Source organism: Ptiloglossa arizonensis, chromosome 2 (genome assembly GCF_051014685.1).
Source record: "Ptiloglossa arizonensis isolate GNS036 chromosome 2, iyPtiAriz1_principal, whole genome shotgun sequence".
In the NCBI taxonomy this organism is placed as follows: domain Eukaryota; kingdom Metazoa; phylum Arthropoda; class Insecta; order Hymenoptera; family Colletidae; genus Ptiloglossa; species Ptiloglossa arizonensis.
In genome coordinates this window covers 12,461,517-12,477,353 of record NC_135049.1, presented here as the reverse complement: position 1 = coordinate 12,477,353, position 15,837 = coordinate 12,461,517, and the positions used below count along the sequence as shown (strand labels likewise).

General features: G+C 33.4%; 1 protein-coding gene across 1 annotated transcript in view; it reads right to left on the bottom strand.

Moving 5' to 3' along the window:
• LOC143143250 (uncharacterized) overlaps window positions 1-15,837 on the bottom strand; it is a 95,158-nt gene that overhangs the window by 18,448 nt on the left and 60,873 nt on the right. The window contains exon 6 of the mRNA XM_076304304.1: window positions 1,057-1,100. Coding sequence (XP_076160419.1) covers window positions 1,057-1,100 — 44 coding nt within the window. The remainder of the gene's footprint in view (window positions 1-1,056; window positions 1,101-15,837) is intronic.

The following is a 15,837-nucleotide window of genomic DNA, read 5'->3' as shown; positions in this document are numbered from 1 at the left end:
AAAAGTTAGCTTTGCACAAATTACATTGAATTGATTTAGTTTAAAATAATGTGATGTGAAATAACTGATAAACTCAGTTGTTTTTAAATTTTTACTTAGACCGTTTTCATAATTATGAGCGCAATTAATCTTATAGATAATCTGATCTTTTAATGTGAATAACCAAATCATGAAACTATCGAAAGCATTGATATCTTCTACATTTTGTTATTATAAAACTTAAAGTAACATCCGTGCTCCTCGAAAGGCAGTTACTCATTTCTACCTGAAATGTAACTTTGAAATTACCAAAGATACAAAAAATGTTATAAAAAAAATTGCAGTATTTCTAGAAGCATGTAAATTAGTAAAAAAAAATTCAAACCTTTTTTACTCATAATTTACAAAACTTTAATATTAAATACATCCTAAACTATTAATCATTTATGTTCGAAATCGTGTGTGGTTAGTTTTGTTACCTCGAGGCTTGTCACTGACCGAGCCACAATTAAAAACAAAGCGTTAAAAACTGGAAATATCTTGCGAAGATAAATTTATTCGTTCTATGTGTATAAGCAAATCATTCTTTTAAATACGGTATTTGTATATGTTTATTGCTCTTTTACTGGAACTTTTAATCTGCGCTCTGTTTTTATAGATGAACGTGATGATGCGTTGCATTTATACAATGTCAGTGTGTGTTATTTTAGTTAATTTTTTAACTTATCCGGCACTAGTTTCTACAAAGTTTCGTACGTCTTTTTCAGAAATGTGAATTCAATTCAGTAAATATTTCGCACTTAATTTCGTAACATGTTGCTAATATTTGTACAAACATTTTGTCATTCAAACGTCTACCATGTACTTCTTCGTTTGAAAATTTTACATTTCAACGTCATTATTATGAGGAAATATCTGTTCCAGTGCCTGTTACTTTTCACGCAAATTGAAATAATTTTTAGATAAAGAATTCGGGGAAAGCATTTTCAATTTAGAATAGAACACGAATAACAGAATAATATTACAGAAACAATAATATATGTTTGATACAGATACTGTATGCTATAACGCACTCACCTTCGCCGCAAGCTGACGTAAAATCATCCATCAGTTTAAAGAATCTGAAAGGAAAGAGAAGAAATATATATTGAAAAGTCTAAGAAACGTTTATCTAACAAAATTTTTATCGTGTATATCAAACGATGAAAAATTCAGAAAACTATCTTCACTTTTTTCCAACCAAATTTTTCCAATCATTGAATTAAAATATAGTACAATTCTCTTTGTATACCAAAATCTTCTACTTTTAATTATTCTTTATTTTTACATTCTTTTCTTTCTGTATTCTCCAGATTATATATGCGACAGACTAAAAATTTGAAATCATCCTTTTACCTCAAACACGGCAAAATTTTTGTCACGACAAGTAGATCATTATTTTGGATTAAAACTGTTACGATTGTGTCTCGAGAAAAGAATCGAAGCATCGTTAGAAGGTATGTCCTAATTTGTAATACGTTAAATATTGACGAAAACGGTATGCTTCGAATAATCGGATATTTAACGAAGCGTAAGCCGATACCACAAATGGAATAATAAAAATTGATATTTAGCGAATAAAGTGACATTTCGCAAACCAAACCGTGCACAACAAACGTACAATCGATTGAACATACCGAGGAAAAGTTCTTTCTTTTTTCTATTGTATAGTATCTACAATTCCTGTTAGAAATTCACGAAGGAATTTCTTTGTGATCGAAAAGGCAACGAAAGAAATAGAACCGAAGGCCACGGGAATGAGATGAGAAAGAGATCCTCAAAGCTTCGTGGATTCGAAGATAGGCCAGCACAAATAGACCTTGTAATAATTCATTGGGCGGAGTCGTGCATCATCCCTTTTTTACTCTTCAACTAAAAGAAGATAGAGCGGAAAGGAGAGGACTTATTAACGGATTAAGCCTACTTCGACTACTCGATAAATTATCGCAAGGTGTTCATTCCCCTCTCGTATTCCGTCAAGATTGCAGAAACATTCCAAACGCGCCAAGCAACGTGGAAGATATTTTCCATTTCTCCCACTCGATCCAGCCCGGTTTCAATACGACTTTAATTTCTCATTTCGCTGGTGCAATACATTTTCATTTCAGTCGCGACGTTCACATGCTAAAATCTTTGCTCGTTCGATTAAAGGATATCATCGAGCTGTTTCCACGATCAAGTGATTCACAGTATTGCTGTACAAACTGAACGCGAACGACGTGAAAATATTCATGTATAAAATCACTCGTACAATTTCACGGAAATATACCATACGTAGTTAATCGTTCGATTCTAGAGAGACAATTGTTCAATTTTATAAATATATCTACGTAAATAGAACTCCAATTTTGGAATTTCTTTCGATAGAAATGGATGTATCTCGGGCGTAATGTTATCCATAAGGAAGAAAAAAATTTTGCTCGAGTAACTATTACTCGTGGTAATTTTATTTGATAAAAATTCGATGTAACTTCACTTTCGAATTTATTTGAAACGGGAAACGAAAGATATCTGGATATAGCGTGAAATTGTTCCGTTCTCTCTTTCCAAGTACACCTACGATGAACTTTCACGAAAAGTTGCCACCCGTCATTGTGTGAGAATAGGGTAGCTCAATTGTCCTACTCTATAGACGCTTAATAGGACCATTTAAGTGCCGCCGCTGGTCCCTTCTACCTTCGAGGCGGGCTCTCTATAACACCGATTAGTCTAACACGATTATAAGCACTAACTCACTCACCGCCTTACTAGACGTTTTCCACCATCGTTCAATATCGATAGATTATAAGAATAGGGATACCTACATTCTATTATGCGTCCCGACGTAAAACGACCATTAGGAACGAGGGATTTCTCGCATCGATACTGGTAGATCGTACACGAGGTGGTCAACCATCGAAAAATGTACTTCAATTATTCAAAAACATCCACCGTTGGAACCTATTATCCTTTTCCTACGCGACACCGTTCGTAAATTATTGATTTGAACGCAAAAAAATAATTTGTATCGTTAAATAAAAATGTATTCAAGAATGCTTGCATGGATAAAATGAGAAGAAAAATGTATTCGAATAACTTTTACGATTCTATGTTAACAGTGTATTTACCATTATCGCTACTATTATATTATATTATTACGAGCAAAAGAATTTTAGTTTTAAATATAATACAATCGGTACTTTTTACATTAAACATCTTTTACCATTATTGCCTGGAAAATGTTAACAATGACGAATTACGATTAACAGACTAATATCGGTGTAAAATTAGACCGGTTTCTAAAGATACAAATGAACAAATGCTTCGACCAGTTTGCAAAGCACTCCAGATATGCGATATTAAACGCGTAAATGAGGACGTTTTGCGAAAGCTGGAAATTATACTACCTTATTAATACAGTTATATGTGTATTAAGATTAATTTACGAAATATGCCATCACGTTGATACGAATCGGCATAAACGCGCGGGATATTCCACTTACCGATGCAAATGGATTAATTCAGCTTATAATTTCGATGCTTGAATTCCACGGGTTCTCGAACGCCCACAATAGAATTCCCGACTGGATTCCGCGACTCGTTATACGCGAACACGCGCAGTAAACACCGGTAATTAGCGAGCAATGCAATAAATAATAGAGTATGTATTTATATTCTTACGCGATACCGGTGTTAATTAAATTACTCTGAAAAATATAGTCGTCGATGTTGACTCCCTTGTTAAAATAGCTTCGCCGAGTTTCACGCGTGATAAAAAGTACTCGGGCACAGCGACGCGGTGTACCGTTTACGAAATTGAAATTGATATTCGTTGGAGGATGATCGTTCAGTTTCGTCGATCTCGTCGGAAATCGAACGGAACGATTAGGAATGAAACGAATCGTTTGTTTCCGAATTATTCTCTAATGTTTCAAATACGCGGTGCAACACGTCGTTTCTGTTTTGATGCAGCGACAGCCGGATCACGAGGAAACGCATCTATCACGGTAGAGCGTAGTGGTGGATCCTCGAAGTGAAATATCGAAAAATGGCCGCCGGAGATCTGCGCGGTGTGGCGCCAGCGGAACGTGAAAAATGACGAGCGTTAAATTAATTTCACTTCGAATTTGAATTACAGATTCGACGCGGACATGGAGGTGTCTGCGGACAAGGCGGTTCGCGCTCAGGTCGATCGGACTGACTTTCTCCATCGAAAGAACCAACTATCGGGAACAAGCTATAACGTCCCCGTCGGCGTCGTTATCGCTGCCCTTCTTCTCGTCGTTTTCGTCTTCACCGAAAGCTTAAAAGCTTCGCCATGTGAAACGGATCAATCATAAATATTTATCACACGGATTGTCTATCAGCGGTGCACTCCTATCAATTGACCATAGAAATGGGAATAGAATTACTATATTCGCGTATTCTCTTTCGAAAAATGTCCCTACGCTCCGTGAAACGAAAAATGATGATTTATAACGAAAACGAAAAATTACTGTCCCCTCTGCTCCATGAACGCGTGCGATCTTCGCGAGAATACTTTTTCTACGTTATTTCAGTATTTACGTTACCCTTCGCGCAACACTTCCTTCTTCTAAATTGAACGTCTTAAATGGTGTAGAATGATTTATCATCGATGCGTTCCGAGTTCATCTTAGAGTCATTTTTCTTTAAATTCTTCTCTTTAACTTTTTCACCCTCATTTGCATGTTTGTTTGCTATACATTTATTATGTACGATTACCTAATACGTTGTTTAGTATTTGGAATATCATTCAGTTTACATTTAATGGAATTAAAATACTCGTCCTTCTCGGCTTGAAATATGAGAAAAAAAAATACAATATAGTCGGGGAAAATTATTTACTATTTACTTACAATTAGTTTACGATTTACTATTATTTAGTACAATATAAATGTACCATATTTGTCTTACAATATATTATATATAGTAACAATAATATACCTATATTATTAGTCATCAACCGTTCGTCCTCTAATCAATTTTTTGCAAACAAATTTCTATTCTTACTATTGTTTCTCACGCGTTCGAAACATGGGAACCCTAGAAAATCTGTGCGCGTTTCGTTGCTTAGATAAAAAAGAAAGGTTTATTCGATAAAGGCACGCGTGAATAACGAACACGTCGATACGTGGAGCTTCTGGCCTTCGAAGCGCAATATTCGATCTGCATAAATTCCGAAAAGCTTCAGAGGTGTTGCGCACAACGGAGTTTAACCAAAATAAGGAGATACTCGTGAAACCGCGAAGAGACATTTATGGCAGCACGATAGCTCAGCATAAATGGAGTTCATTTGAATAAAACCGCACGGTGTGTGGTCTCGTGCACGCGTTTATTCTATAAATGATTACGTGCGTAATAACACACACCAGAAATCATGGCCCGGAGACGTCTATGACCTGAGGATTATTCGATTGCACAACAATGTCGTATTGGAAAAATTCGGTGTGTAGTAACGGAAGACTGGTAAATTTTTATGTTTAAGTTCGACGAAAAAAGTTTGAAACGGTGTTTCAAATTATAATTCAACGTACGAAGTCAAATTTTGTTAAATTATATCCTCCGAAAGTAAAATTTCGAATTAAAAATCATCAAAATATTGTGCTATCCACGCTAAATAATACCACCGCTATTACCGTCTGTATTACTTCTTAATAATGAATGAAATACGATAAAATCGTTTAAACGAAACATTCCGGGTAAGCAAAACTTTTCAAACTCGATATCTACATTAATGATAATTTCTGTTCTAAATTTTACAAGACTGATTGTAAAGTACGGAACGATAATAGTTGTTGGTATGAAATTAAAATTGTGAAATATCGGAATATAGAATAATATTACTGCTGAATTTAAATCGAGTGGTGGAACAAGGCGGCTGGTAAAACGTACGACAGTTGAACGTCATATTGCACTTGTCAAAATGTAACTCTTCGACGTGTCATTTCTACAATAATTAATTTCGACAAAAAATTCAAAATTAATTGTTTTACATTTATAATACATACACGTTGCAAAGGGGTGGTAAACAATGTGTTCGTGTAACGATGACGAGGAATATTTCGAAGGATACATCTCTGGACCGTATGTAACCTCAATCTAATTAACCCTTTCGCCCTGACGTCCGCGTAACTAAAAAACCATACACAGTGTACAATGAAAGAACAACGCTATACGAATTCACTATTCGGTTACTTATCGGCTAAATAAAAACATAAAATATTGGGTCGATTCATAAATATCCAAGTTTCTTTCAACAGTCGTGATTCTCGAAGGGTCACAGTTGAACGAATTATAAAATCATCTGACCTAATTTGTAAAACATGTAGTAAACTCTATTTATGGTACAACACAAATGTTGTAAATTTAACTAGAAATTATAATTCTGTGAAATTGAAATGGTTTGCTAGATTTAAAGCTGATAATTTCGATCTTGATCATCAAGAACACCCAGGTAGAACCTTGAATGAAGATGAAGATCGGATCGAATCACTGATCGAGAACAATTCTCGTTATACAACACGCGAATTAGCAGAAATGTTAGAAATATTAAAAACCACCACCCACGAGCATTCTAAGACATTTGGATAGGTAAACCATTTTAATGTACGGGTTCCCCACAATTTAATAGAAAAGAATCTGATGGACTATGTTTCCATTTGCGACTCGCTCCATAAACGCAACGAGGAGGCACAATTTTTGAAGCAAGTAACAACAGGAGGTGAAAAATGGATTTGTAATAATGTTGGGCTGAAAAGATCCTGGGAAAGCGAAATGAACCACCTTTAGCGACCCCAAAAACCGGTCTTTAACCGAAGAAAGTCATGCTTTGTGCCCAGTGGAACTGGAAAGGAATCGTATATTATGAGCTTCTACCAAACAACCAGACGATAAATTCGGAAAAGTATTGTAATTGAAAAGTGATACATCTTATTAAACTTATGAACGAAAACGTCCAGAACTAGCTAATCAAAAGGGCGTACTCGACGAAACGTTTTTAGAGTTTAATTGGGACGTCTTAACCCATTCGACGTATACAACAAACATTGCACTCTCGGATTTTCACTCATTTAGGTCTTTGAAAAATTCCCTTAACGGCAAAAACTGCAACTCTTCGATCGATATAAAAAAATCGCATTGAAAAATTTTTCGTCAAAAAACCTGAGATGGAGAAAGATTGTAGAACAAAGTGACAACTATGTCATTCGATAAATAATACTGAAATTTTAATGCGTTGCCTTTGAATTTTCCTTAAAAAGTGGCACGAACTTTCCAGATAAATCAATAGTACTTCAAGATTGTTTTCGTTGTTATAAAAATCTAAAAATCAACCAATGGAAGGAGTAACTCGAAATTCTCAGAAAGGATGCACCGTTGTTATTTGCAGCGGAACTTATTTATAAATTGACCCAACAGCAGACTGAATCTCCGCTATATTTACACGCTTAGTTCATAATGAGCGCCACTTATAGAGAATACACGTACATAGATATAAATTTATCAGTAGAGGATAAATTAAATACTTTTGGTTATTGGTAACAAATCTGCGAGACTGTACAACCACGAAAATGTTACTAATAGCTTTATAAGTGTACGCTATCCGATTGAAAAAAAGCTTGTCTAAACGTGACTTAAAACCGTGTATAATGGTTGACAAAATTATTTGAAAAAACTGAAAAGCAATTAATTGATCTGAATCCAAATGAACAACTATGGAATTTAATAGACACAAAAGTCATAAATAAGTGTTGCGTGTATAATTTCTTCTAAACAACGTATAAAGAAACTCATTGTCAGATTTTCGCGGTTGAGATATATCCATTATTTGTTTAATGTGAATAGTATGAACGTATGGACGGTATACGTAGGTACATCATTTGATGGCTAAAAAACTATTCGGAAAAAAGTTAAACCGAGCGAAGAAATAAACTACTCGTAGAAGCGAATTTTCTCTAAGGTCGTTTTTTTTCCTTTTTTTTTACACTTTTTTTTGCACTTATAAAAAATAAGAATTCAACAGTCAGTAGTATATTATTCCGATCGCTTAATCTCATCGTACTTATGTGTTATTAATATATCCTGAAGCTACAACACATGCTCAAAACAATAGCCATTGGCATCGATGCAGAACCGAAGCCTCCTAATGGATGACCTGTACAGGTTTTCTGCTTCCTGCGGTGCAATTGATGCAGATACCGCAGTAATTCTTTACTTCGTATCCTCTGCTGCTGTAGATTTCTTACGGAAAGCAATGTTTTTTGGTTCGACACATAGATAAGAATTACCATTCTTTAACTCCATTATTTAATGGGGAAGGGTACGGAGAACGGACTCGTTGGTCCACAGTTCTTTGTTGATCGGTACAACATTGGGTAAAATTGATATCCAATACTGTTGTTTCGATTCTTCGACAGTACCGAGTACTCGTAATGTTGGAATTAGTGTTCCTAATTGCTCGATATTTTTCATTTCTCAAGGAATGAGAAATTGTACAAAATATGAAAAAATTTCTATTTTAGAAATAACATTGACGATATTTATCCAAAACGCCAGAAACATTTAACTAAATTGTTCATTTCTATCTGATAATTATTAACGAAACTTGTCAAAATGGAGAAAGATATTAAAAATAATTCATAAATTTATTTATTCAATAACAAACTTTACAAAATAAAATATCAGTTTTTAGTTTCGATATAGTTGTTTTTTTTTTAAATAGAATTTCTTTTTTTGTAACGAAATCTATAACTACAGACAAATATCTTTCATTTTGTGTAGATGTTGGTTTAATTGTACGTAGAACATCTAGAAGAGACTTTATACAATTTAGGTAACCTTTTCCCACTGGATTCAAAAATATCAAATTCCTCCTTTAGAAACCGGAATTTATCTTTTCTTAAATTAACGCCGATTTCATGTAGGCCGTTTGTAATTACTAACTTTAATTGTTTCTTTTTTCTATGATAATTCTTCAGTTTGAGAATCTGAAAGTTATACATTGTACTATAATCGATACATTGTAAACTATAATCGTAGATTGTACGTTATTCTTATTAATCATTGATGTAAACCGAATGCATTGTATGAATAGAATTGACTGTCAATTAAAGTATCTACAAGATTGCCGTAATAAGTAGTTTCAATAGCTACGTGTAACTTCAAATATGATTTTTAAATGTTACAGAACAGTTTCGAATGGTTCGTCATGGCGGTCACCCCCAACTAACGCGACTCGAGATCGTACTCCTGTCACTCCTGAATATTGTTCGCGTAACTGTGATGTTGCGGCAGTACATCGAGGAGATATGCGTGGTGTTCCGCCACAAGCACCACTCAGATCTCTTAAGCGACGTCCACATTTATTAACTGGATTAGCTGTAGCACGCCGGTTGCCCGGTAAGTGAAACTTCTTTCTTTTCTTCTAAGTGACTGTTCATAAAATAGAACTTGAACATTAATCGTAACAATTATCGATACCGAACTGTTATACGATTGGTACATTTCACGCACCGACTCATTACTTTCCAACGTTTCAATACCGTGTGCACAGAAATGGCTCCAGCTACAAAATCATCCCCTATATTCTTCTAAAATTTAATATTCACGTTCACAATAAATAACGACATTCTTTGTTTTTTATTTTAAGGAAATTATATAGATAATTTTCAATAGAAATTTCTAAATCGCCTACGTTTCTAGCAACATTGTTATGTTACACGTTTTTATCGATTAAAATAATTGAAACGTGAAATACTTTTTCTCTACGAACAAAAAACAATTCCTTTCAAACAATCAAAGCATTTAAGCTTTTTCTACATTCATCTGTTCTTTACGCAAAATTATTTTACTTCTGTCTTTGTTCATAATAATCTATTATTATGTGTATTTATGATTTAACATTATTGAGTTCATTCGCAGTCCACAGGAAAATACTTGAAACTGTTTGTTCTATTTTTGTGACAATTAACTAAAATTTAATTATAATTGAAGGACGTAGGACTTGCTTCTCTATTGAAAAATTTGTAAGCTTGTAACAAAGGCTGTACATTTTTACTGTCTTATTTTCATAACTCATTCGCCATGTTTGTGATTAAAACTTGTACGCCTCTTTGGCTTAACATTGTATAACTTAGTTACATATAGGTACACTAATGAACAGATATTCTAAGATGAGATTCCGATTACCTTGCTCGTAGTTGTATGTTGCTACACAAACACAACACAGACAAGAGAAAATATATTTTTGTACTTTATAATTGATTCGTATACTGCAAGCACAAACTTCTCGATTGTTAACTTCCACTAGAATAAATTGTTGAAAAACCATGAACATTTTATTATATGTCTCCAAACTGGTGTAACCCCTTAATCGATGAAATACGATATCACGTGCATACCTTATCGCTTTCACCTGTGGCTGCCATACGAATCGTCGGCTCTCTGCCGCATAATAAACAAGAACAATAGTATGGAACGATTCGAATTCAGTTATCCAGTGTAAAATACAATCGATTATTAGAGTATATTGAAATACATACAGTAGAGTATACATGTAGGGCGTATCTCTGTCAATACATAGACAAAATGTAAAATTGTTCTAAAGTTCTTTGAATTTTATTGTTATACGATGTACAGGGTGTCGTGTAACTGATGGTACAAATAGGAATGTGGTGATTCTACATGAAAAACTGTACCAAAAACAAAGAATAACATTTTTTCATACACGGCTTTATCTCCGAAAAAAAATGGCTTTGAATGTTTATTGAGTACACGTGCACTTAATTGAACTCAAGGGATTTCGTGCAGATTATCTCTACTAAAGTTTGTAAACATGCCCAATGTTCATATGCGAGGGCACAAAATAAAACAGAATGTTTACATTTTAGAAATTCTTTCGATGTAAAATTCATTGGAAATGATGTGCACGTTTTTGCGCCCATAATTGTAATAGAAGAGTAAAAACGATACAAACAGACATGGCCACTGTTTATAAACACGTCAAGTGACACACAATGTTTTCAAAGTATTCGATAATAGAAATAGGGTGCGTACAGCGAAATCCATTGAGTTGAATATTGATCGAGTGTACGCATAAACTTTCAAAACCATTTTTCTCAGAAACAAAATCTTTTACGAACAAATTTTATTCTATACTTTTTATTTAGGTTTGTCACGTAGAATAACCACCTTCCCACTTGTACCACCAATTATCCGACAACCTGTATAAAAATGAACCCATTGAATTTTCTTTTTCAATTTCCTTACTTGTTAATATCTGACATTTACCTATATTTAATTATTATTTAAAATTGAAACCGATACACATCTGGAAAATATGTGGAAGAAATAAAATAGAGAGAATAACAATTTTTCACTGTGCAACTTTTGCAATATATAGTAACCCCTCGATTAAACGTACATTCTCGGTTCCATTGCTCGAAACATTTTAAGGAGAGACAAGGATCCTTCGTGTAATGTCATTTAGTTCAAATTACGTTCACAGTTAGTCAATATACTGAGTAATAGTACAGGAAATGCACAAATATCATTATTCAAAATTTCTCAAGAAAATTATGTTTGTGAGTTCGAATATCCATGGATTAGCGACTTTTTTTCTCTAGGCATGTACACATTTTCACCTTCTTCTTTAAATATACGATTACTCCGTTGTGTCGACGTTTTTTTAATTATTTGTGTATTATATATTAATTCGCTGTGAATGCTTTTCTTGTTTCTACGAATACGTTTTTTCATACATGTTTAGTACCGTTTTATGCCTATTGCTAGTAACGTACGGTGCATACGTATATAATTGTAAATTGTCGACTTGATTGAGTAATTATACAAAAGAAAAGAAAACACCTAACGTAAAAATGGTGAAAGTGCGCTAGTCGTTCTTCGTATATACCTTAGGATATCATCTACGCGAAAAGTATGAAAACTTTAAACATTTTTTTCGTGAAAAGTATTAAACGGTGAGATCTTTACTATATTCTTTATTCGGAATATTCCAAATTATACATTTACTATACTGTTATTACTCGTTACGTTCGCTGACTGTGTTTAAAATTTGAACCAAATCGTTGATTCGTATTACGCAAGGACCCTTCGTAAGATCCAGCCACGTGCAAACCGTTTCAAGAGAATAGAAACGCGATACACAAAGAGTAAGCGCAACAGCGAACTCGACTCGCATTACGAACGTTTGATCGCCAAACTTTAAAACGGTAACACATACGCACAGAAGTGATTAGTATGAATCAACAACTTCTATATTTTATATTATTTCGTCAGAAGAGTGTATTATTGACGAAACTCTCCCTCCTTGGATTATTATTCTTTGTACGCTAAACAAATCATGTTTGAAAAACTTTCAATTATATATAATTCAAAATAGTCTAAATATGGTCGTGTTTCGTAATATTTTCATCGGGAGAATCACACCATTGACAATAGTTTCTTGAAAATAAAATGAGAAATATACAAATATTTAAATATTTGTCTTATCCTTGGTTTACAATGTTTCACGAATTTCAATTAACTGTAATTTTGAATGGAAACTTCAATTTTGCCGATATAAAGTTATACATAACGTCTTTTTGGGAAAAAGCGAAGGCGATAAGTGCGTTGGTATAAAAAAAACTGATCGGTGGTACGATGGAAGAATCCATTAAGTGGTGTGTCGAGCAGTGATCACTTATGAGAACGGTGTGTGAGTGTATTCACCCGAAATCAAACCGAGAACTTCAACAATTGATATGGTATTCGGCTCCAAAAAATTTGTTCAACGACATTGCAATTGTAAAAATGCTTATATCGTTGCCAGCATTTTCAATACAGATTTTTCTAGTGTACCATTAATTATGAACCATACGAACATAACAATAAGGCCAACAGCCTTTGTTTTTCGTATCGTTCCTCAAAAGTATTAGTGGTTTTGAGACTTGTCAAACTGTCCTGCCCCCTTGAAAGAAAACTGGAAGAGAGAGTGACGAGCTCGCCAAATTTAGACCAGGGTTTGAAATAAAGGAAACGAGATATTGGACGAGTGGAGAGAAAAGGAGATGCAGACCCTCTAATGAAGGAAATGTGAGAACACGTTTAGGAGTGTGGAAGAAACGAAGAGAAAATAGGAAGTTGGCAACAATGTCGGGAGAATTTTGGGAGATAAAGGCCAAGAAGAGGTGAAAAAGGAGGAAGGAGCTAGGATAAGATCAATTAATACGAAGAAAAAGCAAAATATCTTAACGTGTACTTAGAGTGCTAATTGAGGCTACATTACAAAGAAAATCGAAATGTTATTTCTGTTATTTTAGTTATTTTGATTTCTTTTCGTGTATAATTGTTAGATAGTTGTATATAGCTTATATAGTTTTCCTATAGTTCGTATAGTTTACAAGAAAATATTACCAAAATGTATATGAAAAGAGTTGGGAACGAAACTGAAATTGTAATATGAAAGAAAACAATAAATACTACTTACACATACATGCACAATGCCTTCTTCATTTTAATATGGCAATTTACCCGAAAGGAAACAAAATTTGTATTGTGTATATTTTTATAATAAGTGTAATTTTAAAATCACATTTTCTAATTATTATCGTATATTACTTTTACAATACAACTGCATGTATTGCTTGCAGTTGACAGTGTGGACGAATGGGACGACGCAGATTCGCTAGCATCGGATTCCGTTGGTAAGTAGTTTATATTCTTGTTCGAAACATTTTTGATGGTTGATGGAACACCATAAGCAAATTACTACGTCCCTTTTTATTTTCATTTATAAAATTCAAAAAATAGTTCACAGGATCACATATATACAGTATATGTAAAACCACAGATCAAATTTGTTTAACGAAAACTTATTAAAGTATCGCATGAGATAAAAAAAAAAAGGTCACGATAACGGATTGATTCGTGGAAATTTTTCACCGTGCTCCCTTTTCGAACATATCAGGACAAAAATAGGTGGACTGGAAATGTAGATTTAAAAAACCAAATATTTGTTAAACCCTTAGATGTACTACACAGAACAATTTAAAAATAATCTTCGTGATTTGTAGTAAAGTTACCACAAAGTAGAAAAATATAGCATTTCTTACGATGTTCTCAAACCCCTAGATACACTACACAGAACAACTTGAAAATGATCTTCATGATCTGCAGTAGTTACCACAAAGTAGAAAAATATAGCATTTTTTACGATGTTCAATTCAACGATTCATTGTCGCAAAACGCACACTTGTAAATTCTCTTGTCGAAAATAAAAGTTTGGAGAAAATCTCGCTCAAAATATTTCCGTTTTGGACGTACGATTCTAATTGATCCTAATTCAATTTATTTCTCTCGGGGGGCCACAGAAAATTATGCCTGAACTACATACTATAGACTCAACGAAAGAATAATTATGTCGTACAATTATGGTTATAATTTTTCAAAACTTCTGTCTGCTTTTCTTTCAACAACGCAACACGCGCATTAACCTATGCAACATTAGCTAATCTGTATCACATTAACTGATCGTATAATGTTACCAACAGGAAGTCTGCTCTGCATAGAGGATATTCGAGTAATTGCAGACCTGAATTGTTGAGAAATTACCACGTGATACGCGCTTAAGGTGTCGGAGTATTGTCACGATGAAAGAACCAGACATTTATTTGTGAACGCGGTTATAAATTTGTTACAGACTAATTTGTGACAGTTTCAAAAATACCAATTCTATGTTTTATTAAAGAAAAAAAAAAGATTTTCAAAGATTTCTTATTATCTGTATAATACACGAAGAATTCAATTTTGAATACCAGCAACGTTTTGAATTGGTCGTCTAAAACGTGAACCCCGTCCTTTAAAATGAAATCGTCATTTTTTAAATTGCATTGAATTTTTATGTTTCATAAAGGAGGATAATCATCATTGAGCGTTACAAACATTTCTTCGTGACACTTTTCGGTTAATAATCCACGTTTCAAATCGTGGAGGACTATAACTCGACAAGTATATTTCATTACATATGCAGATAACATTTTTCTAATTTTATTCAATAAATGCTTGATGCATACTAACCGGAATTTAAAAAATTTAGTTTGTATGTACAAAAAAATATCCTTATTTAGATTGGCAGATTCTAGAGTGTGATAAAATGTTTTTGACAAAATTTTACTTTTTAATAGAAAGAATTGTTTACAAGCAGATATAGAATATCATAATAAGTGACAATGAGTATAACACTAACAATAATAGAAAATTTGTTTTCATTAATATAAACTTCAATGCGATTCTTACAAGGTAAGAAAGTGTACTATTGAAACCAGGCCTTTTTATACAATACTTTGGGCAAAATGTGGAAGACGATGCTTATAAAAAATCCTAAGGTTGTAAGTGTCCTTGATATTCTCGTAAAAGAATATCTTCGAACATTAAAAATTATGAAGTATTCGTTTCATTCTACTAAGAAGAGATTTTGTTAACACGATTCTATTCCTTTATCGATTTTTTTGTTTTCTTGGATAATATGTATGATTGAATACTCAATTTCATACCCCGATATAAAAAGTATCATACATTTTTAAACGTAAAAAATGAGATATTTGAAAATTTGAACTTATTCAAAACATTTACATTTATTCAGAATTGTATATAATTATAATTTAAATTAGTTACAATAATAGGTTGTTCAACAACCTAGTATATAGGAGGAATTTATACATTAAGGAATTATATTTACAAGCTTAGTTATAATATCGTATAAACGATAAATTTATTCGTTTTCTACAGGTTTCGAATTTTATTTCTTTTAGCGTTAAATTGAAA